General features: G+C 46.4%; 1 protein-coding gene across 2 annotated transcripts in view; it reads left to right on the top strand.

Annotated features, from left to right (window-relative positions):
• LOC138473832 (deleted in malignant brain tumors 1 protein-like) overlaps positions 1-24378 on the top strand; it is a 238034-nt gene extending 213656 nt beyond the window's left edge. For both annotated transcript variants that reach the window (XM_069612217.1, XM_069612218.1), the window contains exon 7: positions 23816-24378. In XM_069612217.1, coding sequence (XP_069468318.1) covers positions 23816-24062 — 247 coding nt within the window. In that variant the 3' untranslated portion in view covers positions 24063-24378. The remainder of the gene's footprint in view (positions 1-23815) is intronic.
• The last annotated feature ends 800 nt before the right edge of the window (positions 24379-25178 follow it).

Below are 25178 nucleotides of genomic sequence, written 5' to 3' on the forward strand. Positions count from 1 at the left end.
AATGTGGGAATTTTAAGTGGCTGATGACCCCCTGAGTTTAAAAACAATAAATCCATATTTAATCTGTAGACCTTGCATCAGGTGGAGTAAAACTGCAGTATAAAACTGCAAGAAGCGGGCCCACAGAAGGGTAACGTCATGTCTCAAAGTATGCAATATGGTCTTATCTGCAGTATTAGACTCTGCCCTGACCCGCTGATCTTAATTTAAGAGATAGGGTGCTGCCCAGAAAACTGCCCCCATCACGGGGGTGAAGTGAGCACTGGGCTTAGCCATATTCCAGGCTCAGTGGCTACATTGGTTGTCTAAGCAAGCCATGGGACATGGCAGAAGCCATCATCCAGACAGTGTGAACAGCGGTCCACGGATCAATTATAGGCCAGGTTGCTAGTTTGGTTGGCTTGGCAGAGCATGGGGAATGGCCGAAGCCATCATCCAGACAATGTGAACAGCGGTCCACGGATCAATTATAGGCAAGGTGGCTAGTTTGGTTGGCTTGGCAGAGCATGGGGAATGGCCGAAGCCATCATCCAGACAATGTGAACAGCGGTTCACGAAGCAATTATAGGCCAGGTGGCTAGTTTGGTTGGCTTGGCAGAGCATGGGGAATGGCCGAAGCCATCATCCAGAAAATGTGAACAGCGGTTCACGGAGCAATTATAGGCCAGGTTGCTAGTTTGGTTGGCTTGGCAGAGCATGGGGAATGGCCGAAGCCATCATCCAGAAAATGTGAACAGCGGTTCACGGAGCAATTATAGGCCAGGTGGCTAGTTTGGTTGGCTTGGCAGAACATGGGGAATGGCCGAAGCCATCATCCAGACAATGTGAACAGCGGTCCACGGATCAATCATAGGCCAGGTGGCTAGTTTGGTTGGCTTGGCAGAGCATGGGGAATGGCAGAAGCCATCATCCCGACAATGTAAACAGCAGTCCACAGATCAATTATAGGCCAGGCGGCTAGTTTGGTTGGCTTGGCAGAGCATGGGGAATGGCCGTAGCCATCATCCAGACAATCTAAACAGCAGTCCACGGATCAATTATAGGCCAGGTGGCTTCTTTGGGTGGCTTGGCCGGGCATGGAGCAATGCAGCCATAACTTGCAGCCCCAGCAAAATGCACTGCAAAAAAAATTTATGGGGATGTTAGAGTTTTTTTACATATGTTAATAGAGGACTTTTTAATAACTTACAGACAGTGCTGGAACATTTAAGAAGACTTCAATCATGAAAACCAATGAAATTCAGTGACAAAAGGAGGATGTCATGCACTCCTTCAGTGGCTCCCCCGAGGCAGTCTGTCAGTCATGTTTGGTCTGCGTGCCTTGTTGCTCCAGTCTTCACTGTAGCCACCAGAATCGGTTTCTCTCCTTCACTGGAGGTTGGCCTTCTTGACAGCGCATCATCATCACTATTGTTGATCCCTAGACGATATTCTAACTGGAAATGGTAAGCTGATAATGCAGCCAGCGATGGCCCATTGCATCTAGTTTGGCAGATTTGAGAATGTAGGTACGCGGATTATCCTCCAGCGCACTGTGCAATGGACTCCATAGAGATAGTCATGGATTTTTTTAGCCACCTCCCACTTGAGGGCCAGGAATTCCAGCTTGTGTGTTGGATAATTCAGTCAGTGATTAGTAAACGCCACTGGTCTCTTAACCCCTTGATTGTCTTGATACAGTACGGCACCCAAATCCATCCAGGCTTGCATCTGTGTGAAGGATATAGGGCAGCTGGGGGTCGGCATACGCCAAGACTGGCGCGCATGTGTGTTGTCATTTTTAAACTGCGCAAAAGCTTTGTCACACTCAGTGATCCAACACTGTACAAACATCTCCTTGGGGTGATAAAGTACTACACAGGTGGCTTTTATCGTAAGGCTTTTCTTCTGTCATGCCGGTTACCCTTTGGTAAGGTCGGCCAACTGTCGGATTATGTTGGAGAACCCAGGCACGAACCACTGGTAATAATTGCAGAAACCCGAAAACTTCATATCTCTCTCAGGTTCTGAGGGTTTGGCCATGTATGGAGTACTTCCATCTTGGTGGGATCCACGCTGACTCCCTCGGCTGATACCACATCGCCAATATATTTCACACTGGTTCTTCTGAACTGGCATTTTTCAAGTGATATTTTTAAACCTTGCTGGTGAAGACTTTCAATAGCCTTTGATGGTGTTCCTCAAGCGTCTTACCAATGACAATGACATTGTCTTGGTAAACCAGTACTCGTCTTGGTAAACCAGTACTTCCAGCATCTCCCACAGTGTGCTCCATCAACTGTTGGAAAGTGGCTGGAGCTCCGGGTATTCCTTGAGGCATCTGGGTAAATTGATAAAACCCTAGAGAGCAAATAAATCCAGTCTTCTCTTGATCTTCCGGCATCTGGAAATCTGATAGTATCCACTTCTTAGATGAAGCACCGAGAACCACCAGCTCCCTGCCAGGCAGTCAAGCGCCCCATTCACTCACAGTGTAGTATATTTATTGGGAACAGCTTGACTACTCAGCCGCCTATGGTCTAAGCACAACCGGACATCATTGTTCTTCTTTCGGGTTACCACTATCGGCGAGGCATATAGACTTATGAATTCTTGAATAATTCCAGCATTCAATAACTCTTCTAGATGGTGTCTGACATCTTCCACATCTCCTCAACCTCTCTCGAAATGGAGTGTTGACATTCAGCCTTATGTGGTGCTCCACTCCATTTGCTTCACCCAGTTCCCAATCACTGGTTGAGAAGACTTCAGCTCTCAGCATCAGCTGCTGCCATAGGTGGTCTTTTTCACGCTCAGACAGTGGTGAGTCCCCAAAGTTGACCTTCTGAGCATCAAAGGGAGGGTAAACGCTCTGCAGCGTGGGTCTGATCTACAAAGTCAGTGAAATAGAATTGTGCAATCTTCAAACCTCCAGGGATGTGTATGGTTTTGCCTGTTAAATTAATGATAGAGACCTTGATGTTTTTCACCCCTCGACTGTTGTCAGGGACCAGCATGCGTTGTACCAACAGACCTCCAGGCATGTCTTCACCCTCAGGAGCCTCCATCATCAACCTTCTGTAGCTGTCATGTACTCGGAGGCATACATAGTCAGGCACTATCACAGTCGTGATGTCTTGGCACAAAGAAGTTTCTAAGTCCTGTAGGCCTCTATGCCTTAGAAAGTTCTTTGTTGCAAACATCTATTAAAAGTAACTTGATCTCTAATTCTGAATGGACAGTTCTACGATGAGGGTTGCTACAGTCACAAAAGCACTTTATATCAAGACTGTGTTTTGCACGGGAATATGTATCTTGTACGTGTGATGTGTTATATGTGAAGTGTTTTTGTCTATTTTTTATAACTCAATAAAAGATTTTATGAATTCTTCAACACAGGTTTTTGGGATATGTTGCCACACAATAATGTAGCATGTGGCTAGGAGACAGAAGAGATTCTACCGCTGCAATCTACCAGATCGTACCTGACCCACTCTTTTTTTGTTCTCAAAAATTACACCACATGAATTACCCCTCCACACAATAAGTTATTTTCCTGTGAGCCAAAAACCCTGGCTGAGCATAGGATTGGAGGAAACCGCCAAATGCTAGATGCATCACTAAACGTCTCCCTGAGACAAATGATCTCTATCATACTTTTCAGAGGATCCTCTGTCCCTCGAACTTCAGATAAACAGAGCTTCCTACAAGAGACAGCTCAAAATCCTAAATTCTTTCTCCTCTGTGAACTAGATATCATGGCCTATAAGTATGGTTCCCATCAGCCGAGGAACAGGCATAAAAGAAAACCATCCCCCATTACTGGGAAGTCAAGGTTTCCTCTATGATGTCCGGTGGCAAAACAGAAACCACAGAGCAAGAGGGAAAGAAAAACTAAAAACACTCTAGCGAAACTGGACACTAAATAATGTTAGAGGTTTCCTGTTTTAGATAACTTGGCGGTGCAGAGACACTGGTCCTCATTACACGGAATGCGGTAAGGGTTTACCGGTACCGGTAAGGGCACCGGTACTGGTAAACCCTTACCGCCTTACTACGAGGTCCCTTTGCGGGACCTGACCTCAACGGCTGGTTTTACCAGCCATTAAGGAACGGGCCCACAAAGGGACCTTGGTGCCAATTACGGTACCGCAATTTGCAGTAACGTAATTAGCTCCTTCCCCATTCCCATTGAGCCCTATGGGGGCAAAAATGGGAATGGGGAAGTGCCTTGGTGAATGGGGATTTACCGCCCCCGCTCACCTTGGAATAGGGCGGTAATTCCACCATCCACCAAGGCGGACACGGTAAAATACCGGTGGCAACCATGGCACTAATAGCGCCATGGTTACCGCATACCGTGTAATGAGGCCCACTGACATAAGGGAATACAACTTATTTAACAGTCTTCAAAAAATGACACACAACACCTTCCCCGCGGGATCACAGACCCGCTTTATTCCCCTGTTAAACCCCTTTCTTGAAATGAGTATGCCTGCGTTGGTTCCGTAGCAGTTCTAGCATGTGAAAGTCTCACACAGAGAAGGAAAAATAGCCTATATGCTTCTCACGAAATATGAGCAAAAGGTGTCTCTACAAGAGAAACCGGGCTTCGCCTCTCACTCTCTCGTCACCAATTCTCCTCATATATACCCACAGTCACACCACGCCCAAAGATTGATACTGGCCACAGCCAGATATGAATAACACAAGCAGAGGAGTTGCTAAGGGGCGGCTGAGGGCGCTATAGACCCATGTCTTTTGGTTGTAGCCACGGATAGAAGCTCAGGGGCTACAACCAGAGCCCAGAGTCCTGACATTAGCATAGCCCTGGATGTTTTCCAGACCTAGCAACACCCTCTCTCAGTTTTTGCTTTTTATAACACTTAGGCGATTATAACTCAGACCATACGTATAGGCTCTGCAGACCCATTGAGTAACTTCATGCCCGTTGGGGCACGACTGCTCTTGACAGCAGTCCCTCCTCCCAGCAGATTTCCATTCTCCTACCTCCCTGTAGAGCCTGAACGGAAAGGAACCTGGCTATGGGCTCCGACCTCTGACAGGTGTAATAACAGGCCCATGAATGACAAGCCCGTTATTAGCGCCCTGGTCCCTTAGCAGGACCCGTAAGGGACGTGTGGTCAGACCACACGTTCCTTACGGTTCCCTCCAAGGGACCACGGAATCGGGTGGTAAGGGATTACCGGCACCAGTCTCCTTACCGGTGCCCGGTATCCCTTACCGCCCGACTCGTAATGACCCCCTATATCTCCTCTCACTCTTACCAGAAGAACTCCCAGGCTTTTTACTCCCCAGGCCCATACCAAGACAATGCATCCAGAAGGGGAGCTGCTGTCAGAAAAGCTCAATTCCTCCTCAGGAACGCACCTGTTACCCTTGAGGGCAGGCAGATCCGTTACCCTCCATTACGCGATCCAACAAACAGGAAAACCTAAGGCAGGAAAAATGGAACTGAGAAACAACAAACCCTGGGAACTTACACATAGAAAAACAAATATATATATATTTGTTTTTCTATGTGTAAGTTCCCAGGGTTTGTTGTTTCTCCATATATATATATATGGAGGAAACACGGAATACCCACCCCGATTACAGAACATACTTAACCATGCCTTATTATAAGCAAAGTTCTTTTTTTTAATGATAAATGAAACTCCATTACCCGTATCTTTAGCGAGGAATGGGGCCCCCAGGGTCCAGACAGAACAGCCAGCATTTAATAGCGGGTTACATTTGTGGCAGGTTGGGGAGTGTTACAGTATGCCATTAAGGCATGCAGTATGGAGCCAACTACCGCAAAAGGGAATGGGCGGTATGTGACTTTCCCCAGTGATGTCAGATCATTCCCCCGAGGGTCGCCCCCCAGGTGGTCCTCCCTCATATAGCCCCCGTGGTCAGGATCAGGTAGCATCTGCCATCCCCGGCCACATTGGAAGAGACTACCACAGGGAAAGGAGTGATGACATCATCAGATTCATCACATACCCTTTCTCTAATGCCTCAGCTTATCGCCCAAGGATTTTCTATTAGATTATGACTCGGGATTTCGCCCGGAACAATGGTTTCTTTCTCAAGTTTGGTTTGGATTCCCACTCCCAGATTGGGGAGCTTTCTTGCACAAACCCTTCTTCAACCCAGGAGTTAAAAGGGGAGTAAGCAGTAGAGGGGTTAGTAACTTTCCTCAAAAGAGTTTCGAATCTTGGAAAGTCTGTACCAATTATAGTTTCTTCTGGTAACTCTGGGATAATGGCTGAACTGAGCTGAGTTGTTTCGCCCTGAATCCAGATTGTTACTGAGGCTTGATGATATATCTCTTTGTCCCCATGTACACAAGTTATTCTCACTGGGCTTTTCTTTCTTAACTCTCCGGGTGGAATCAGGTCAGCCCCCACTGCTGTTTGTCTTCTACCAGAGTCAATTAAAGGTTTAACTGGTATTCCATGAACACTCGCAGATTTGTGACCTTTGAAAGGGGTGACTTTACAATAGTAATTACTTCAGCTTTCTAGGAGTTCTTCCTCAGGGAAGTTTACTTCTTACCACTCTCTCCCGGTCATATAACCCATTAGCATGGGCTCCTTATTTTAATATAATGGGCACTGTCTGGCCAAGTGACCAGATTGTCCACAGGAGAAGCACAGGAATGGTTTAAATATTCGTTCTTCCTCAGTTCTTATTTCTCCCCTTTCTTTGCAAATGGACATACTCTTTTTCTTCCCCTGCCGGGTTCTCTTAGCCCCGTTTTAGAGAAGCTATCCCGGCTTCTATCTTTTGGGATTTTACTTTTCCCTGTGGGATGTGGCCAACGGGAGAATCCCTTTGGATCTTTCTTGGCCTCTTTACCCCTGTGTATCGTTCTTAATTGCCTGTTGTCTTTAGCATCATTTTGGGCTGTTTCCACAGCCATTGCCAAGTTAGGCCTATTTAACTGTAAGATCGTTTTTTCAGGTAAGGAGTTAGGGAGTTAATAAATTGTTCTAATGTTTGAATTTCTATTACCTCTGGTAGACTTTTCTTCCCGAGCCATGAAGAGATGGTATTTAGTACTTGGGCACCCTATTTAAGTGTTTCTCTGTGGTTTAATTTAATCTCCCTTGTTGGGTCTTAACATTGTAACAGGCCTTGCTTAATTTCATTAAATGTTGCCGTCCCTAGGCGATTTAGAAGTTGATATGAGTTCTGTAGTTCTCCTTTTCTTAGAGGACCTAAATAAAAGGCCTTTAATTCATCCCAGCCTTTCGAAATTGAGAAAAAGAAAATCCCAAGTCCTCCCCATCTCCATAGGGTTGCAAAACCCTGTGGGGCAGAATGGGTCTTTGTTGGTGTGAAGTCTGGAGGGGGTATCTGTACTTCTGCCCCCTATATGGTAAGGTAAATTCACAGAACACCCCAGCCAAGGCTTGCAGTTTAGTAGATTGGACAAGTAACCAGGCCTAAGCTTTCAGGAGTTGATGCAGGCTGGTTCTAAAGTAGAATGTTTTCCACAAGCCCCCACAAAGGAATGTCCACACACTGTATTTGGTGATAACAGAGCTTCTGTATATAAAATAAGGTTCCTACCAAAACATATACATATAAGTAATAACACTTTGTACTCGGGCAGTTCAATTAAAAATTATGGCAAGTATATATCCACTCTATGTGGTACCACTCTAGACTTAAATTCAGTAAAGATGCACCAACTGCTGACCATTTTAAATAGGCATGTGAATTCTTAAGTGAGGTGTAACACCATACGTTAGAGAAGAAAGGCAGGTTAGTTATGAACAGTGGCAGAACGCTTTCTCTAGACTAGATACACAATTATGTGTGAGGATCCCCCCAACTGGGCAAGCTGTAATGAAAAATTTAGGGAGTAACTTATCTTGTCTTTTACAGCCCAGTCCAAAAATGTTCATTAACCCTCTACTTTCTTCTTACAAGTTCTACCACCCCAAAGTACCTGAGAGGCCACAGGAGAACAGCATCCAAGACGACTCCTGAGGCTAGAAGATGCTCTTTATCGTCACAGTATCTTTGGTGCCGTGGCAGGATGAAATAGCAGAGTTTCTCGGTTTCACTCGATGCTTCCCGTCGAGGATGGACCCCCTTTGGAAAACGGAGCCACTGGGATGCTGAGTTCAAGAAGAAAAATGGAACCAAAGTCTTTCTGAAGCCCAACAGTGTTGCTCTTCACAGTGCTCTCTGTTGGTCAACAAATTCTCCAACTGTAGAAGTCCTGGGAGGATGAAACTTGCTGTGGGTTCCTTAAAGGCTTGGCAGGTGAGAGTAAGACCGCTGGGGACCTCCACTGACCTCTGGCGGCGACGGGTGCTTTGGTCCCTTTTGGTGTCGGGTTTCGGAACATCGCAGCCGCAGCACAGACTTCTGGGTGGCTTCTTGTGACCTGGTCCCTCACCAAGTCTAGACCCTCCGGACGTCTTTGTTGGATTCTGGTCGTGGGATTCTGGTCCTCTGCACTCACCGACCCTGGACCTTCTTTGGCAGAAGGAAGTGATCAGTGATGATGGCAAGGAAGTCCCTTGAAGTATTCATTGGCAGTTTTGAACTTTCGCAGCTGTGGGTGTCCAGCAGCACTATGCCATGGTACCCCCTCTTCTGGGCGGTAGACAGCAACAGGATTCCAGCGGTCACAAACACTCCTCCGGACCCTGGGTGACACCAATGGACTTCAACTCATGGACTCATGAAGACGCCTTCTCTGGACGGAAGGCACACAGGGCTGGCTTCCAGAATACTTCTGATGAAGAGTAGGTTTCACGATGGTCCCTCATAGCTCGGGAGAGGTCTTCTTTGCGGGTTCTCTCTGGATAAGTCCTTGGAACAAGACAGCAGTTTTAGGATTACATGAAGTAATTGCAGCAGCAGATTTCATCCTCCAGCTGGGCTTTAGGGAACAGCTTCTTCTTGCTTCAGCTTCAACTACAGCTTCTGATCCAATTGGTGAGTAAGAGGTTCCCTGTTATACACATTTGGTCCCCATTCACTCAGGCTGAGCCAGGCTCTGTCACCCAGTCACGCAGAAGGTTATTCATGTAGTCAGGCAGCCAATCTAGCTCACAAGTATTCAGGCCATTCACTCCACCCAGACCAGACACCCCTAACAAAGAATGTGGATTGGTGTAAGTACCCAACCTTTCAGCACACTACACTGCATTCTTGTCAGTTTCAGTCAGGGCTGTTTCAGGCATTGTGTCACACACAGAAATAAGAGACCCATAACACAGAATGTGAGTTCATTTCAGACTCCATTCCTACAGGTCCCACCCCTAGGGTGTACTCACAACACACATCCCCTGGGAAGACTCCAGTCGGTCTGACAGGAGGTAGCCCCATAGCCATATATGGTACTTCCACCCAACAGCCAGTCAGGAGGAAGGGACATAGTCAGGGCTTCCCAGGAATTTGGGAAACAAGGTAAAAGGCAATAGAAACCAAGAGGCCACAGTGGCCATCCATTGATTCCAATGGCACGGCCTGGGTGTCCCAGAAAATGGAGGACTCTAAGAGCCACAGCCAAGTCAGCATGTAGCTGCCACCAGACCATGCCCTGCTCTGTGGGCAACACACAGGAGCCCACAAACCCAAACAAGGGGGACCTGGGTGTACCCCCACCCATGGGTGCCATAAGGGTATCCCATGGGTGTTGTTCAATGTTAGGCAGAATCCTGTGCAGTTCCCTTAGGGAGCACTACAGAAGATTAGGACTACAGGTGAGAGCAATAAATCCCCTTTGGCATCAGTCTGCACCACAAAGATTTAGTTGGTAGCTGTGGTTGAGCAGTAAGACTTATCTCAAGAGGGAGATGAGCAGTATTCAGGGTTTACACAATAGGCCTACAGTAGGCACAAGGAAACACTGACCAAAGCTTTGTATTAAAAAGTATATATATATTTATTTTATACACTTCTAGTAAAACACATTTATCACAGTCATCAAGCAAGTTAAAATAAGTCAGAGAAAAATATACACACTCCCTAGTTAAATTGTAGAGCAAGTGAACCAGAGTGAAAACTGAGCAAAACGGCACAGTGAAAACCACACACAAGTGATGCTCTATCAATTTCTCACAAGGGAGGGAAAGCAAAAGTTATTTAGAAATATCTTCTTACACACCCTAGCAACACTTCCCATAAGTTTGTGAACCAGTTTAAGCAAGACAGTGCATCAGTATAGGAAATACTTTAATGCAAACTGAGCAAAATGGCATTTCACAAGTTTTTTAAAAACAAAAAGAGAAGAAAAGGGTAGTTATAAGAAGTAAGTGCATCAACACAGTTCTAGTTGAGAAGCAATCTAAAGAAGGCAGTTCTAACAAATGTAGCCAGAGTCAGTAGGCCTGTGTCAGAGTCAGTGGTACAGGGCAAGGGCCCAGGAGCAAAATGTTCTTGTAGCTGCAGTCAAGTCTTTGGTTAACAATTTCGAAAAGGTGGATGCAGAAGGTGAAAGACAATGTTAAGAGAGGGGGGCGGCCAACCCAACAGGTAGGTCAAGGATTTAAAACACCTTTAGGGCTACCGCGAAGAAAGGGCGGCCTGGAAGAACAATGTACATTTAAAATGAAGAAGTGGCTCCTGCGGTGGCGGTTGTTCTTGGTAGTTCCTGCAGTTCAGGGGGATCCAGCAGAGGAAGAGAGGCTCTCGTCGTGGAGGAAGGTTCGAGTTACTGCACTACCCAGTGATGAAACCAGCTGCGGTGCTGCCCGACGAATAAAAGGTACGCTCCTTTAAATCGCGGTCCGGGTGGACTGGTGCCTGGCTATCCGGCCTCAGGGTACTGCCGATTCGACCAAGGCAGGTCCGGGAATGCGATTGGCAAACTGGTTAGCCCCACCAGCTCAAGGGAAGAAGGCTCTTGCAGATGAAGATCTTCTCTCGTCATGTGGAGAAAAGTGGTGAGACGCTGCAGCCGGGCTTCACCGGTGGTTCAGTCGTTGCAGATGTCTTTGGCTTCTCTCCTCTTGGGCTTCTTCTTTCCAGTGGCCACGTCTTGCTCTTCCAGTCCTCAGGTCCCTGCTTTTATGCAAAAAGAGCCCCATTCATACAGCCTAGCTGTCACTCACACAGTGGAGTGTCATCTTGGCGGGAGACCCTCCAGCCTATCAGGATAGAGTGCGACATGGGTTGCTGAGGCAACTCTGTCCAGGGGTCCTACTCCCCCTCCCACACAATGGGCCCACCCCAGACTCAGTGGCGCCGAAAGGAGGGCTTCTCGGCAGAAACGGACGAACAAAAGATCCCTGACCTGGGTTAGGAGTTTAGAGAAAGACACAAGAAAGAAGTTATATTAAAGTTCTGGCAAATAAAACCTACTGGAGTAAAGTTAATATTAAAATGCACCGGCGGTATGTTAGTGGCTGTCAGAAAAAGTGGTAGCCTCGAACAATGGGAAAAATCCCATAGGAAAATATTTGCGGTTGAATATTTATGGTAGTAACCACTGCCACCAGCAAGAAACTTTTGAGAGAGGGACTGTACGATACCCTCTCGAAAAATGAACATAAGGGAACAACTATTAACCCTTCCCAGTACCTCCATAGTAAGATGGGTTGTACTGGTTTAGTTCATAAAAATGGACTAGTAAAGTCTATTGGGACTTTTCCTGCCCTGGGAGACAGTAGTCAGTCCCATGGTATGGAGTCTATGTTTGGGGGTCGCTACGACACCCCTGTGTCACTGCACGGAGGGTGCTGTCTAACACATGTGAATAAAGATGGTTCCTATGGAGGTGAGAAAAACCCCATAGACATTAAACACAAAAATAGCCTAGAAAACACATAGAAAAAATGCCTAAGAGTGGGAAAAAGAGTCTCACTCTTAGCAGGAAAAAAATAAACAAACCCTTCAAATCCAGCAAAGCTGCTGGGGGACTCTATAGGTAAGGGAAATTAGCCATAGAATGAGAATTCTCCCTAACATTCACCAAAAGGAAAACATGAAAAGCTGCACTGCCAGAGGTCCAGGCTGGACCTCAGTGGCAGAAAACATACTCAAAGAAATGGTAGGACAAGGACTAGGAGGCTCTGTCCCTCCATTAGGCATTTCCAGCATCATATGTGCCCCCTCCCACAGGCTGAGGTTAGGGCAACTGATCTCCCACAAGATTGTTACCCTCATCCAGATGGTCAACATATTTTCTGGGAAGGCCATCTGCATTGTCATGACTGTTCCCTGACCTGTGCTCAATGGTGAAGACTAGCCCTTGCAGGCTAATGGACCAACTGAATAGTTTGGGGTTTTAACCCTTCCTCTGCATAAGCCACTTTAAGGGCTTATGGTCAGTTTGGACCTTAAAGGCAGACCCTGGAAGGTAAGGTCTAAAATGCCTAAGGGCCAAAATTATACTGAAACGCTCCTTTTCAACAGTGGCCCACCTAAGTTCCCTACCCTTGAGTTGCCTACTCATGATAGATATGGGGTGTTCTCTCCCTTTGTCATCTAACTGAGATACGACAGCTCCAATTCCACTGTCACAGGCATCACTTTGCACAATAACGAGTTTGCTGTAGTAAGGGGCACACAAGACAGATGCCCTGCACAGACTTTCCTTCAAGCCATCAAAGTACCTTTGACATTCTTCACTCCAATGAACCTTTTTAGGTTGCTTGAGTGATGTCAGAGCTTTCAGAGGGGCAGTTATGGTGCTATAGTCTGCCATGAATTTTCTGTAGTACCCAGTGAAGCCTAAAAAAGATCTCACCTGGGTTTGAATAGAGGGAGTCTCCAAGTCCTGTACAGCTTTGTACTTTACTAGATAGAGGTTGCATTTGACCCCCTCCTACCTCATGACAAAGGTAGGTAACCTTCCCCTGTGCTATCTGGCACTTGGATGTCTTGATAGTGAAGTTGGCCCTTTATTAATTTGTTATGCACTTCATGCTTACAAAACTTCGTAATCTCAAGGGCATGGATTGTCCTTGAGATTCTCCTTCTTTAACCCCCACTTGATTATGCCTGGTATACTCTCCTGTCAGGGCTTTCGTAGAGTTACTTGCAAACACTTGTATTCATCTGGTGTACTCTCCTGCCAGGACTTTCACATAAACAATACACTTATCTTCACCTGGTGTACTCTTCTGCCAGGTCTTTCACACACATAAGTATCTTCACCTGGCGTACTCCCCTGCCAGGACTTTTCTTTTCACCCATGAAACTATATTTGCCCAGTATTGTTGTATTGCTCCCTGCTTAACAATGTTTGTTTCTTTAATAGCTTTCTCTTTTATGCAATGGGTGTTAGCCACTTTTCCCAGCTCATTTATATTTATTTGCCTTTCTAGCTTAATTCTGTCCCTTTCTGAATATGGGCTTGATAACCCTTTTGTGGTATGGTTTACAAGTAGGTTAGCTTCTTCACATGACTCTCGCTTTGCTTCCACAAAGTGGCACACACTTTCAGGCCACCTGGTAACCCTTACGACTTCCCTGGGCTTACTGGGTGCTTGCAGTGTTCTTTGCGCTTCTCTGCTCTGATTTTCTTCTGGTTGCTGGCTCTGCATGCACCCTGTCTACTACTTTGCCTTCGCCATGTCTTTCAGTTCCCACAGCTTTGCGCTCTCGGGCGGCGAGGCTTCTGAACTCCGTTTTCCTCTTCTGCCGCCTGAGTCAGCTGGGACACTGTCTCCTGTTGCGTCCCTCTTCTCCGCGTACTGGTCGGTATCCACGTTGATCGCTGTGCAGCCCCGTGTCTGCAGCTCACTTTCCTTGCTGTCAGCTGCACAGCTTTTAAAGTTCAATGGAAGATTGAGTAACCTCCAACGACTAGACTACTGTGTAGGCTTACCAGCCTTTGTGATCTTAATTGTTCTTTCCCTCTTTCTCATCTCAGTAGTGGTTATCAAATCTTTCCTTCTATGATGTTGGGGAGGATGGCTTGACATTTTATTGGAAATTATCATTATTGCTCCTGGCTTCTTCTTCATCTCAGTGGGGGATATTTTGGCCTTTGTTTCAGGCTGGGGAACACTAAGAGTAGGTCTGGTAAGGGTTTGAGGGAGAGTGTTAAAGTATGCCAGTAAGGCATGTGGTAGGGAGGGAAACTCTGTGGAAGGGAATGGGGGTATGTTACTTTCCCCAATCATGTCATATCATTCCCCCGGTGGTCCACCACCCCCAGGTGGTCCTCCCTCATATAGCCGCCCCCAGGGTCAGGATCAGGTAGCGGCTGCTGTCCCCTGGCCACATAGGGAGAGGCTACCTCAGGGAAAGGAGTGATGACATCATCAGATTCATCACAAAACACACAATCAATGTACTACCATGAAAACAGAAAGTGGTCAGTTTGAACCTTAGTTGAAAACAACAGGCAGCAGATACAATGTGTTATTTATGTTTTGCAAAAAGTGTACAATGACTTTTTCCATCAGACATTCAGGTGGAGACCACTACCAGGATGGGGGCCAAGGGCATGTGCCCATTTTACACCCCATAAAGAAAAGCTGGTATTCCCTTTACTTCCTGGTACCAAGATAAAGGTGAGAGCTTAGACCGATCTCAGATCGGAGACTCCTCAATCATTTAAACCTAGAGCCTTATTCAAATTGATCACCCAGATGAAGATCCTCCAGGCTTTAGTGTTGCACGAGTGGCTCACGTCTTTATTTCCATCTCCCTCTCAACCGCGAACACTGAAAATACTGGGAATCATGCACTAATAGTTTGTGCAGGCTCCAATCAGCCCCACTCCAGCCCAAGAGCATTCAGGAATGTAATGGGAGTGGTGCCTGCACATCTTCCCAGCAGCAGAATGCGTGTCTTTGCCACCTTGACGATTGGCTCATGTGCCAGAAGAGTCACCACTAGAGGATTGCAGGACCACATGTACCTTACCCCACAAATTAGGTTACTCAGTCAAACTAAAGAGGGTTGCTCCCATTCAAATAATTGCCGTATATAGGGGCAGACGGGGATACAGATCAAGGCATGCCACGTATTCCTGCAGATAGAATGGCAAGCATCCATTTCACAGAAGCCCTCCTCCACCCAGACGGTAGATTCATAGCAGGGATTTGCTAGAACTCATTGGGCTCCTGCATCTTCATAGTCCCGAAAGCAAGACTGCTCATGCAGTTGCTACAGTGGAGTCTGAGGAGCCAGAGGTTCCAGGAAATGGGTACACAAGGGACATTATCCTGGTACCCCACAGGCCTGCAAGGGCCTGCTTTGATGGACATTGATGACCAATGTTCTTCAGGGGACCACTTTGAGGCTGACGGTCAACCTGGTCATGGCTGCATCCATCATGGGGTGGGGAACACATCTGCCGGAACTTTCGGAGTGGTCTGAGGGAAGACCTGTAGAAGTTCATTCACATGATTTTGTCGTAAGGCAGTCCATCTAGCATAGCGATCCTTCATACCAACAATCAGAGGTTCAACTGTCCACGTCCTTGTGGACAACACCACGCCATGCATTACACCAACAATACGGGCAGCGTAGCATCGCTTAAGCTATTTCGGGAAGCCGTGCTTTTGTGATTATAGGGGTTTGAGCCGACAGTGTCCATGACCGATTCTCACATTGCCATTAGTATGAACATTCTCAGGGTTCTCGCATGATGTGGGGGTTGAACGGGAAATCGTTGAGCCCTCCAGGGAGGCATCTGTCATCACAGTGACTTGGTGAGTGGACAAGCAAAATGGGGTGCCCTGAACCAGGTGAGCTCGGACTGACCACCTATGCAGTAAATTCTTGAAGTGTTGTGTTAGTGAAATGTTGTCCTCCCACTCCCAAGAACCTTACACTTGCCACAAGCGTGCATCGAGGAACTCCTGCAGCAGTTGCATGCCAATACTGCAGTGTTGCAGTATGGGGATGCAAAAGGACATCATTCTCAGAAGGGACTTCAGGAGGCGGACAGATGTGGGATAGACATCGTACCTTGGTGAGAAGGGCTTGAACCCTCTTCTCTAACCGAGTCGCCCTGCAAGAGCGTGTGTCTAGGAATGCTCCCAAGTAGAAATGGGGTCAGACAGGATTTTGGATAGTTCACAGAGAACCCGAGAGACTGCAGGCATTGAATGACCTGAGCGTTGTGCTGGGCTGTCATGTGGATAGGGATAGACACTGGATCCAGGAACTTGGTGAAAACTCTCAGGGTTGACCGGAGCCCAAAGGGTACAGCCTTGAATTGGTAGTGGCAACTTGCGACTATGAAGCGCAGGTAGCTGTGGTGTTTCCGTTGGATCTGCACATGTAAATAGGCGGCTTGTAGGTCTAGCAACGCTAGAAACGCGTTGTCCACTTTCGTACTGAAGAGATCAATGCCATTGAATGGCATATCGTCCACTTCACCTGAACGTCAGGCATGGAATTTGGAGCCTTGAGACAGCCTTGTCTGCAAAGTACAACAACCAATTTTCAGTGCTGCTCCTGCCGCTGGTAGGCTGGTCGTGGTAATGCAGCAAATGGAGATGGCTGAGGCAACAGTGTCGTAGGTAATATACTTGATTGAGCTTGTCGACAGTCGTCGACCGTGTAGTAGTGGATTGTGTATGAATGGTCGTCGATGGGATTGATTTCGAGGCCAATGATGTTGTAGCTCTTGCCATGGTTCTCAACAGGATTGAGTTTGAGGTCCATGACAGGGTCATATCTCTTGCCGTAGTCATTGACGGTGTCATGGTTGAAACTCCCTGTGCGTCGACAGGGACGTCGAGCCAGTTGTGAGCCACCAGCGTGATGGTAGATGTTGGTCTCGACTATAATTTAGATTTCTGCATGGTCATTGAAGATGTAAGTCCATACTTCTGCAAGGGAGACCCAGTTGGAGGCTTTTTTAGCCCAATTCCTGCTGTGTGACGCCTCCTCGTGCAACCTAGACCTCTTAACAGAGGTGGTGTGCTGAGTTGGCCTGCCTTGCATGAGTGAAGCATGACTACGAAACAAAGCCGAGTCAGGGCCCCTCCATCCGGCATCATCGAGCCACGCCACGAACCTTTGGTGGTGGTCTTGGAGTGTTTTGTTTGAAAACGACTGGCATATCTCGAATGCAGGCAGTAAAAGCAGTTGCCGTAGAGATCCTCCAGGAATGTATTCTTCAGCCCGCATCAGGCGCAGGCCTGGAACAAACTTATACTCTTGGATTCTGCCATGACGTAGACCTGAGCACTGCAAAAGATTCGAAGATGAGATTCCACTCATGGAGAAGACGATGAGAAACAGGAGAGAAAACTCCAGGTGTTGCCAGAACACAGGATCCTCGAACTGTCGTCGGAATTGAAAAATGTAGAGATTTTTATGAGGACTCCCCACACGAAACATGCGGTAATAAATCTGAAGATGGTTATCATTGATGAGCTAAGGGAGGTTTTCCTATTGCGTATGGGCAATATGACCCAAAATGACTTTAATAGAGCACTAAGGTGACTGACTTTTCATTTCCTGGGAGTTTGACCTAGGGTAAATGTTCACTCCTTTCTGGCTTATTCCTCTGGCACTGGTCACTTTGAAGCAGAACAGAACAACAATGATCTTGAACACTACAGACTGGCCAGGGAGTACCTGGTACTCAGTCCTGCTGAGCATGCAAATTCACCCTCATTGGAGTATCCCATTGTGATGCTGGAAATGCCTTATGGAGGGACAGGGCCTCCAGTCCATGTCCCATTTACGTCTCTGTGTATGTTTCCTTATGTTTTCTGCCACTGAGGTCCAGCCTGTGGCAGCACAGCTCTTGATTTTATCTTTTTGTAAACAACGCTCATGGGATACCCTTATGGCACCCATGGTGGGGGTACACCCTTGTAACCCTTTTGTGTGTTTTTGGGCACCTGTGTGTTACCCACAGATCAGGGTATGGTCTGGTGACAACTGCATGCCGACTTGGCAGTGGCTCTGAGTGTCCTCACTTTTTGGGACAACCAGGCCCTGCCATAGTAATTGAGTTCCTGATAGAAGGCAAGATGGCCCATGTGGCCTCTTGGTTTCTATTGCCTTTTATCTTGTTTCCCAAAGTCCTGGGAAGCCCTGACTATTCCTCCTGAATGGCTGTTAAAACACCATCTATGTCTCTGTTGTTCCCTTGCCCCCTGACTGGCTGTTGGGTGGAAATACCATATATGGTGCCTCCTGTCAGACTGAATGGAGCCTTCCCAGGGGCTTTGTGTTGTGGGTACACCCTAGGGTGGTACCTGTGTGAATTAAGTTGGGAGTCCACTCACATTCTCTGTTTTGGGTGTCTGATTTCTGTGTGGTTTCTGTGTGTGTGACACAATGCCTGAGACAGCCCTGACTGAAAATGGCATGAATGCAGTGTGGTGTGCTGAAAGGCTGGGTGCTTGCCCAATCCACATTCCTTGTTATGGGTGTCTGGGTGGAGTGAACGGCCTGAATGCCTGTGAGCCTGATTGGCCTGCCTGCATGAATGCCCTTCTGTGTGATTGGCTGACTGAGCCTGGCTCAGCCAGAGTGAATGAGGGACGGATGTATATATCTGGGGACCTCACTTACCAATTTGTTCATAAGCTGAAGTTAAAGCTGAAGCAAGAAGAAGCTATTCCTTGAAGCCCAGCTGGAAGAGAAGTCTGCTGCTGCATTTCTTCATTGTAATCTGAAAGCTGTCGTGTCTCCCCGGGACTGATCCAGAGAGGACCTGCAAAGGAGACCTCTCCCCGAGCTATGAGGGACCAGTGTGCAAAGCTGCTGCTCTTCATCGAAGTATCCTGGAAGCCAATCCTGTGTGCCTGCTATCCGGAGAAGGGGTCGTCGAAGTCCAGAAGAGGAGTGACAGACATCTCGAGCCAGAGAAGTCCATTGGTGTCTCCCGGGATCTGGAGGTCTGTTTTGTGACCCCCTGCAAGCCGTTGCTGTCTAACTCCCACAAGAGGAGGTACCCTGGCATAGTGCTCCTGGACACCCGGAGATGTGAAAGTTCCAAACTGCCTAAGAACATATGAAGGACAGCCTTGCCGTCAACACTGACCACTTTTTCCAGCCCAGAGTCGTTGGGTTCAGTGGAAGATCCGCCGGTGTTTCCTGCCACCAGAAGCTAATGAATATGTCCCGAGGGTGCATACTTGGTGAGGGTCCGAGGACCACTCCAGTGGTCGAGTCCAGGTTGGCAGAAGCTGTACAGAGGTCCGTGCTGCGGCTGCAGCACTGAAGAACCGAAAGTCGGAAAACCACGATATTCCGAAACCCAACACCAAAAGTGACCTATGCACCTGTCGCCGCCAAAATTCATCAAAGGGTCCCAGGGGTCTTACTTTCATCTGCCAAGGCTCAAGGAGCCCAGAGCAAGTTTCATCTTCACAGGACTTCTACAGTCGAAGAAATCGGTGACCAAAGGAGAGCACCACGAAGAGCCAAACTGCTGCACTTCAGAAAGACGTTGGTTCCTTTATATTCTTGGACTCAGCATCCCAGTGGCACCTTCTTCCAAAGGGGATCCATCCTCGGAGGGAATCGTCGAGTCAAGCCGAGAAACTCTGCCACTTCGCCTGCCAAGGCACCAAAGGTACTGTGATGAGGAAGAGAATCTTCTAGGCTCAGGAGTCTTCCAGGGGTCACAGATTCGTCTTGGATCCTGTTCTCCTGTGGCCTCTCGGGTACTTTGGGGTGATAGAGCCTTTTAGAAGAAAGCACAAGGTTATTGAACATTATTGGACTGGGCTGTAAAAGACAATGGCCCTCATTACGACCCTGGCGTTAAGGGATTACCGGTAAGGGTACCGGTACTGGTAATCCCTTAACGCCTGATTACGAGGTCCCTTTCCGGGTCCCGACCTTTACGGCTGGTCTGTACCAGCCGTTAAGGTAAGGACCCGCAAAGGGACCTTGAAGGTGATTACGGTACCGCATTTGGCAGTACCGTAATTACCCCCTTCCCCATTCCCAAAAATGGGAATGGGGAAGGGCCAATGGTAAATGGGGAATTACCTTGGAATGGGGCAGTAATTCGCCATGTCACCATGGTGGATCCGGTAAATTACCGGCATTAACCATGGCGCTAATAGCGCCATGGTTAATGCCAGGGTCGTAATCAGGCCCAAAATAAGTTACTCCCTAACTTTTCCCTTATAAGTTGCCCAGATGGAGGGATCCTCTCTCAGAATTACTTGTCTAGTCTAAAGAAAGCATTCTTCACTGTTCATACCTAACCTACCTTTCTTTCCTATTCTATGCTGCTACACCTAAGAATCAATCTGCCTATTTAAAACTGTCTGCAGTGAGTGCATCTATTACTGGATTTAAGTACTGTGTGGTATATTTGCCATTCTTTGAATAAGTATTCCAAGTACAAAGTGTTATTATTTATATGTATATTTGGTAGAGGTAGCAACCTTATTTTATATACAGAAGCTGTGTTATCACTTAACATAGTGTGTGGACATTCCTTTGTGGGGCTTTGGTGAAACACTGTACTTAAGAACCTGCCTTGGTGTCATAATATATGTGAGATGTCCATCCACCAATTCCATCTTTGCTTGTCGTTGGGTCTAGCTCACAAGTTGGTGCTGGGACAGATATCTTGACCTATTGTGCTCCAAGACCACTGTCATGCAGTTTATGTATCCTTAGCCAAATCATCTTTGAATGTTGCCACAGTGAAAGGTTATGCAGCCATTCCGTAAGGTATCCGTAGAAATGACCAACTAGAAATAACCGTATGGTATATTTGTTTGAATTTTGACTGTACGAAAATTACATACAGCTGAAAATTTCGATGAAATACACCATACGGTGCCATAATGGCGAACAAGGGGGGCAGGGGATCTGGGGGTGTCCCCCGCACCTTTGTTCGCTATAATGGCATCGGGAAAGCGGGGGACAAAGAAAGTTGAAAAAGAAAAAAAGAAAAGCACCCTGCGGCAGAAGTTCCGCCTCCAGATGGGGAGGCAGAATTCACGTTGCAGGGTGCATGCTGTGGTGAGGGAGAACAGTTAAGTTTGGATGGCAGAGGTAGGTATTAGTGTTAGGGAGTTGGAGGAAAGGGGGATATCGGGTGCGGGTGATGTTCGTGATTATTGCCATTACGAACATTTCGAATTTGTGATTTTCAGATTTGAAATAAACGTAATAATCATGGACATCGGTTCCGTAAAGAAAGCAAAAATAAAGGAAAATGTCCTCCTCGTACAGATGAACTATTTTTTGAATGGATGTACCTAGTTTTAACTTCAGGGATGTGTTTGTGTGTCCCAACTAGACTATGGGCCTCATACGACCCTGGCGGAATGGGTTTAATGGCGCCGGTGAAGGTGCCGGTGCCGTTAAACCCATTCTGCCCTATTACGAGGTTGCCTTGCGGGACCCGCTCTGGACGTCAGGTCAGACCAGACGTCCTTTGCGGGTCCCGCGAGGGGACCAGGGAGTTAACAACGGGCCCGTTATTAACGGGCCCGTTGTTAGCTCCCTCCCCATTGCCTTTGAGCCCTATGGGGGCTCGAATGGCAATGGGGATGGGTACATTGAATGAGGAATTACCGTGTCCTCCAAGGTTGGAATGGCCTGGTAATTCCTCATTCAAGGAACCCGGACCCGAGTTCGGAGGCAGCCATGGCGCTAATAGCGCCATGGCTGCCTCCGAACTCGTAATGGGGCCCAATGAGGTGTATAAGTAAATGCTGTCTTCTTGGTTGAGGGAGTCACTTTTTCGAGTCACCAAGCAGGTACAGAAATGAAGGCATTGCTTTATGTGTTGGGGGGGGTTGTTTGCACCTCTTTTATATGTCTTTGGACCGCATGTTTGTTTTTGCACTTCATTGATGTAACTCTTTTTATATTTGTATGAACATGGCGTAAGGGTGTTGCTCTTTTTTTCTAATTGAATTCTTTCTTTACCAGATCTGTAGATAAGTACCAGCACGGTCGTAATATTAGCATATGTTGACCATTTTTTAAAATTTTGTATTTAACCCTTTGTGATAGCCCATGCCCATTTAATGTACATGGGAAATACGCAAACTTTTGATAGATGGGCTGTTTTTCCTGTGTGCTTACTGCTATTTTGCTGATAGCTGATATTTCCTCAAGTGTTTGGAGAGGCTTCGTATGCCACGCGTTTGAGAACTGTAGGTTTCATATTATCTTAGCCATGGGGACATGTTTCCCTGTTTTGCAAGCCATTTTGGATCGATTTAATTTTTTTTAATGATTTATTTTTTCACTTGATGATATGATAGAGCCTTCTCAAAGACAGGTATGTTTGCTTTTTCCTTTTGCGCAAATTTCATAATGGATATTGGTAACTATATTATGATTTGTGTATATTAGAATGTAACTGTGTTGTTTTCAGAGATTCCCTGATGAAGGCCCCATTGGATGCCCACATCGAAACTAAAATAAATGTCGACCCATTTTGTATGTAATAAGCCGAGGATTTCTGTGAATTGAAAGTGTTGTATTATCAAAGCCTGAAATTGCTCATGTAGCATTTACAGTGGCATTTGCCACTGGGGTTCAACCGTCACTCAACGAGTTCCCTTTGGTTTTCCTTTTCATATTCAGCTGCTCTCTCCATGATCCTGCCGTTTCTCAAAAGCCTCATTAATGCTTACCCTCAAAATCAATTTTTGTTATCCCTCCCCCTGGAATCCGAACTTAGTTCTTTATTCCTTAATGGCAGCTCCTTTTGCACCCATTCACTCTTGCCCTTCACGGTCACCTTCTTACTGGCCCTCACTTCAGCAAATACTGTGTCAGGTCTTCATGCCTTATCCATTTTCTCATCATTTTTTTAAGTCCTCTAAGTAGAAGTCCCTTTATGAGTGGAATCTCCTATTCTTAAAAAAAAAACACATTTTCCAGCATTTCATTACCCCTCCTCACTTGTCCAAGGAAGAGGAGAGATTCCATCAAATGCACCCATGGATTTTGCCTGACCAATAAAAGGAAGAGTGATCACCAAGTAGATCATCGCAAGGTGAGTTGTTCTTTCATCAAAACCTGTGATAAGTTGGCCCACAAGCAGCTGCCTGGAGGTGCCATGTGTGCCATCAACAAGAGACCAAGCAGCTACTTCTGTTTTCCAGAGGGCACTACCACCTGGATTCCCTGCCTAGTGAATATTCTAGGGTGGGTAGATGGGTCCTACAAAATTTCCTTACATCCATTCTCATCCTTCTCCGGCCTCCGGACTGTGGCATGGCTTTGGGAGTCTTTCATAAAATGAGGAATCTGTGGGAGGTATGTAACCGCTAGAGGAACAAATGTCTTTCCTTAGGGAATGTTCTTTCTCATGGTTACAATGAAAAAGATTCATGGTCTAGCTCCCGCCCACCCGCCTGAATTTAGTTCTTTTACATGGATTTTTGTTTTTTTAAGATAATTTTTTACAAGCGGACATTCAGCCCTTCCTTGGTTATTTCTGAACTCAAAAGGCAGAACTGAGGGAGGTGGTGATATATGATATGATATTATATTTTATTTGTATCGCGCTCATACACAGGTGTTTCACCTCTTGATGACAGCTTTGCAAACTCATATGGGTGACAACATTTCCTGCACAAGCTGTCTGAACAGTTTAGTTGATGCCGTTCTCATAGGCACACAGCTCCACCAAGTGTTTGTTGAAAATGTTTTGAAGCAGTCTGGGGTAGAGGAGTATTTACTAAGATGAGGGATCTGTGAGAGGAATCATCAAATGCAAAGTTAAGTGATTGGTTCTTTAATATAGTTTTTGCTGCAGTGTACACGGCTAAGTGAGGTACATCTTGGCAAGAATAGAACTTCCCTAATTCTGTGAGCTAAAGTATGTTTTATTGTCTAAGTGTTTTCAATTGTTGTACAATGTCGTCTCTGGATTGCTTAAGGGATAGGTTGTCAGCTTTCTGGGTGTAACGGTGTCCTCTTCTGTCATCCTTTCCCACAGATGCATTGAAGAACCATCAATCCGGACATTCCCTTCTCCCTCGAGGAAGCTGGCTCGTTTTTCCTTCCATTCTTTCATATTCCTAAGCCTTCATCCCAGTGTCTACATCAAATGCAAGATGGCCGTCTGCAGCGTGACTGATGGATCCTCTCGCTGCCGCCAGGGCTGCCTCCCGGGATACAAGCAATGGCTGGGCTCATCTCACCCAGGGGTGGATGCCACTTTGGGTCCTATTGAAATTCCATAGAAAAAGTCAGACTCTCACAAACTGGAGATGGTCGAAAATTGGTTTGACTCCAAAGCAACTTTAAAGATTACAGGAATAGTTAAATAGAGGGTTCATGGATTTATATTAAATAATAATGGGGTTTATGATTCAAATAAACAGAATATGAAACAAAGTAAAACATGCTTTTTATCACAGCAAACCTGATTTTGTAGAAATCTGCTCTGTAATCATAGGAGTCACACATGATTTCGGGGTGGTAAGGGCATTGGATGATCATGCAACTTATATGTCTAATCACCTCTGTGGTCATTTCAATTAAAGTTTTGTCATTTAAGTGTTCTGTCTTTGTATGAATTACTTTCCTTGTTTTGATAATCTGTTTTATTTCCTATCAGACTTGTTTGTCCATTAGTCGATTCTGGTATCTGTTCATTCCCTTCATTCTATATGGCCCTTTGACCACCTTCTTATATTCACACCTCTTGGATAAATGTATGGTTTGATCCTTTAAAGTCCCATTTTCACTCTTCTTATTACTCTCATTGCTCTCTACTCCGCTTGTCACTATTCCGCCTACCGCGAATGGCCTCCCGTATTACATTGTCAATATCTAGCCTCTATGACATCTCTCAAAGCTCTATGTCAGTCTCTTTTCCAAACTTACTTTATAGATTCCCTTACTTTACACTAATCCTATTGTCTCTTTTCAGTCCCTCTACATGATTTTCAAATCAGCTCTGACCAGGTGGTTTCCCTCCTCCCTAGTTAATCCCCATGACATTTTACATCTACTAGGATCTATCCCCAAGCCAGTTGCCTCTCTTCTCTCACCCTAATGTCTTATCATCCTCTACTCGGCACTCACCTCTCTCTCTCTTCATACCTAATCTTGCATCATTGCCTTCTCATCCCACATCCATTTCTAGTCTGGCGATCGTTACTCCTCGATGGTCTATTGCCCCATGATCTCATTGCAGCCTCACATGCCTAGCTCCACTCATCACTATTTAATAACATTCTATGATGTTGTGCTCCCATCACTTTAAAATCTTCAGTCAACAATCCAGCCATCCCTCATCAGCCTCCAATGCTGTCTCTCCCCAACCCCTCTTCATTACACTCTGACCCCCTGTT

The sequence above is a fragment of the Ambystoma mexicanum genome, chromosome 8, assembly GCF_040938575.1.
Source record: "Ambystoma mexicanum isolate Mex_15411 chromosome 8, UKY_AmexF1_1, whole genome shotgun sequence".
NCBI lineage: Eukaryota > Metazoa > Chordata > Amphibia > Caudata > Ambystomatidae > Ambystoma > Ambystoma mexicanum.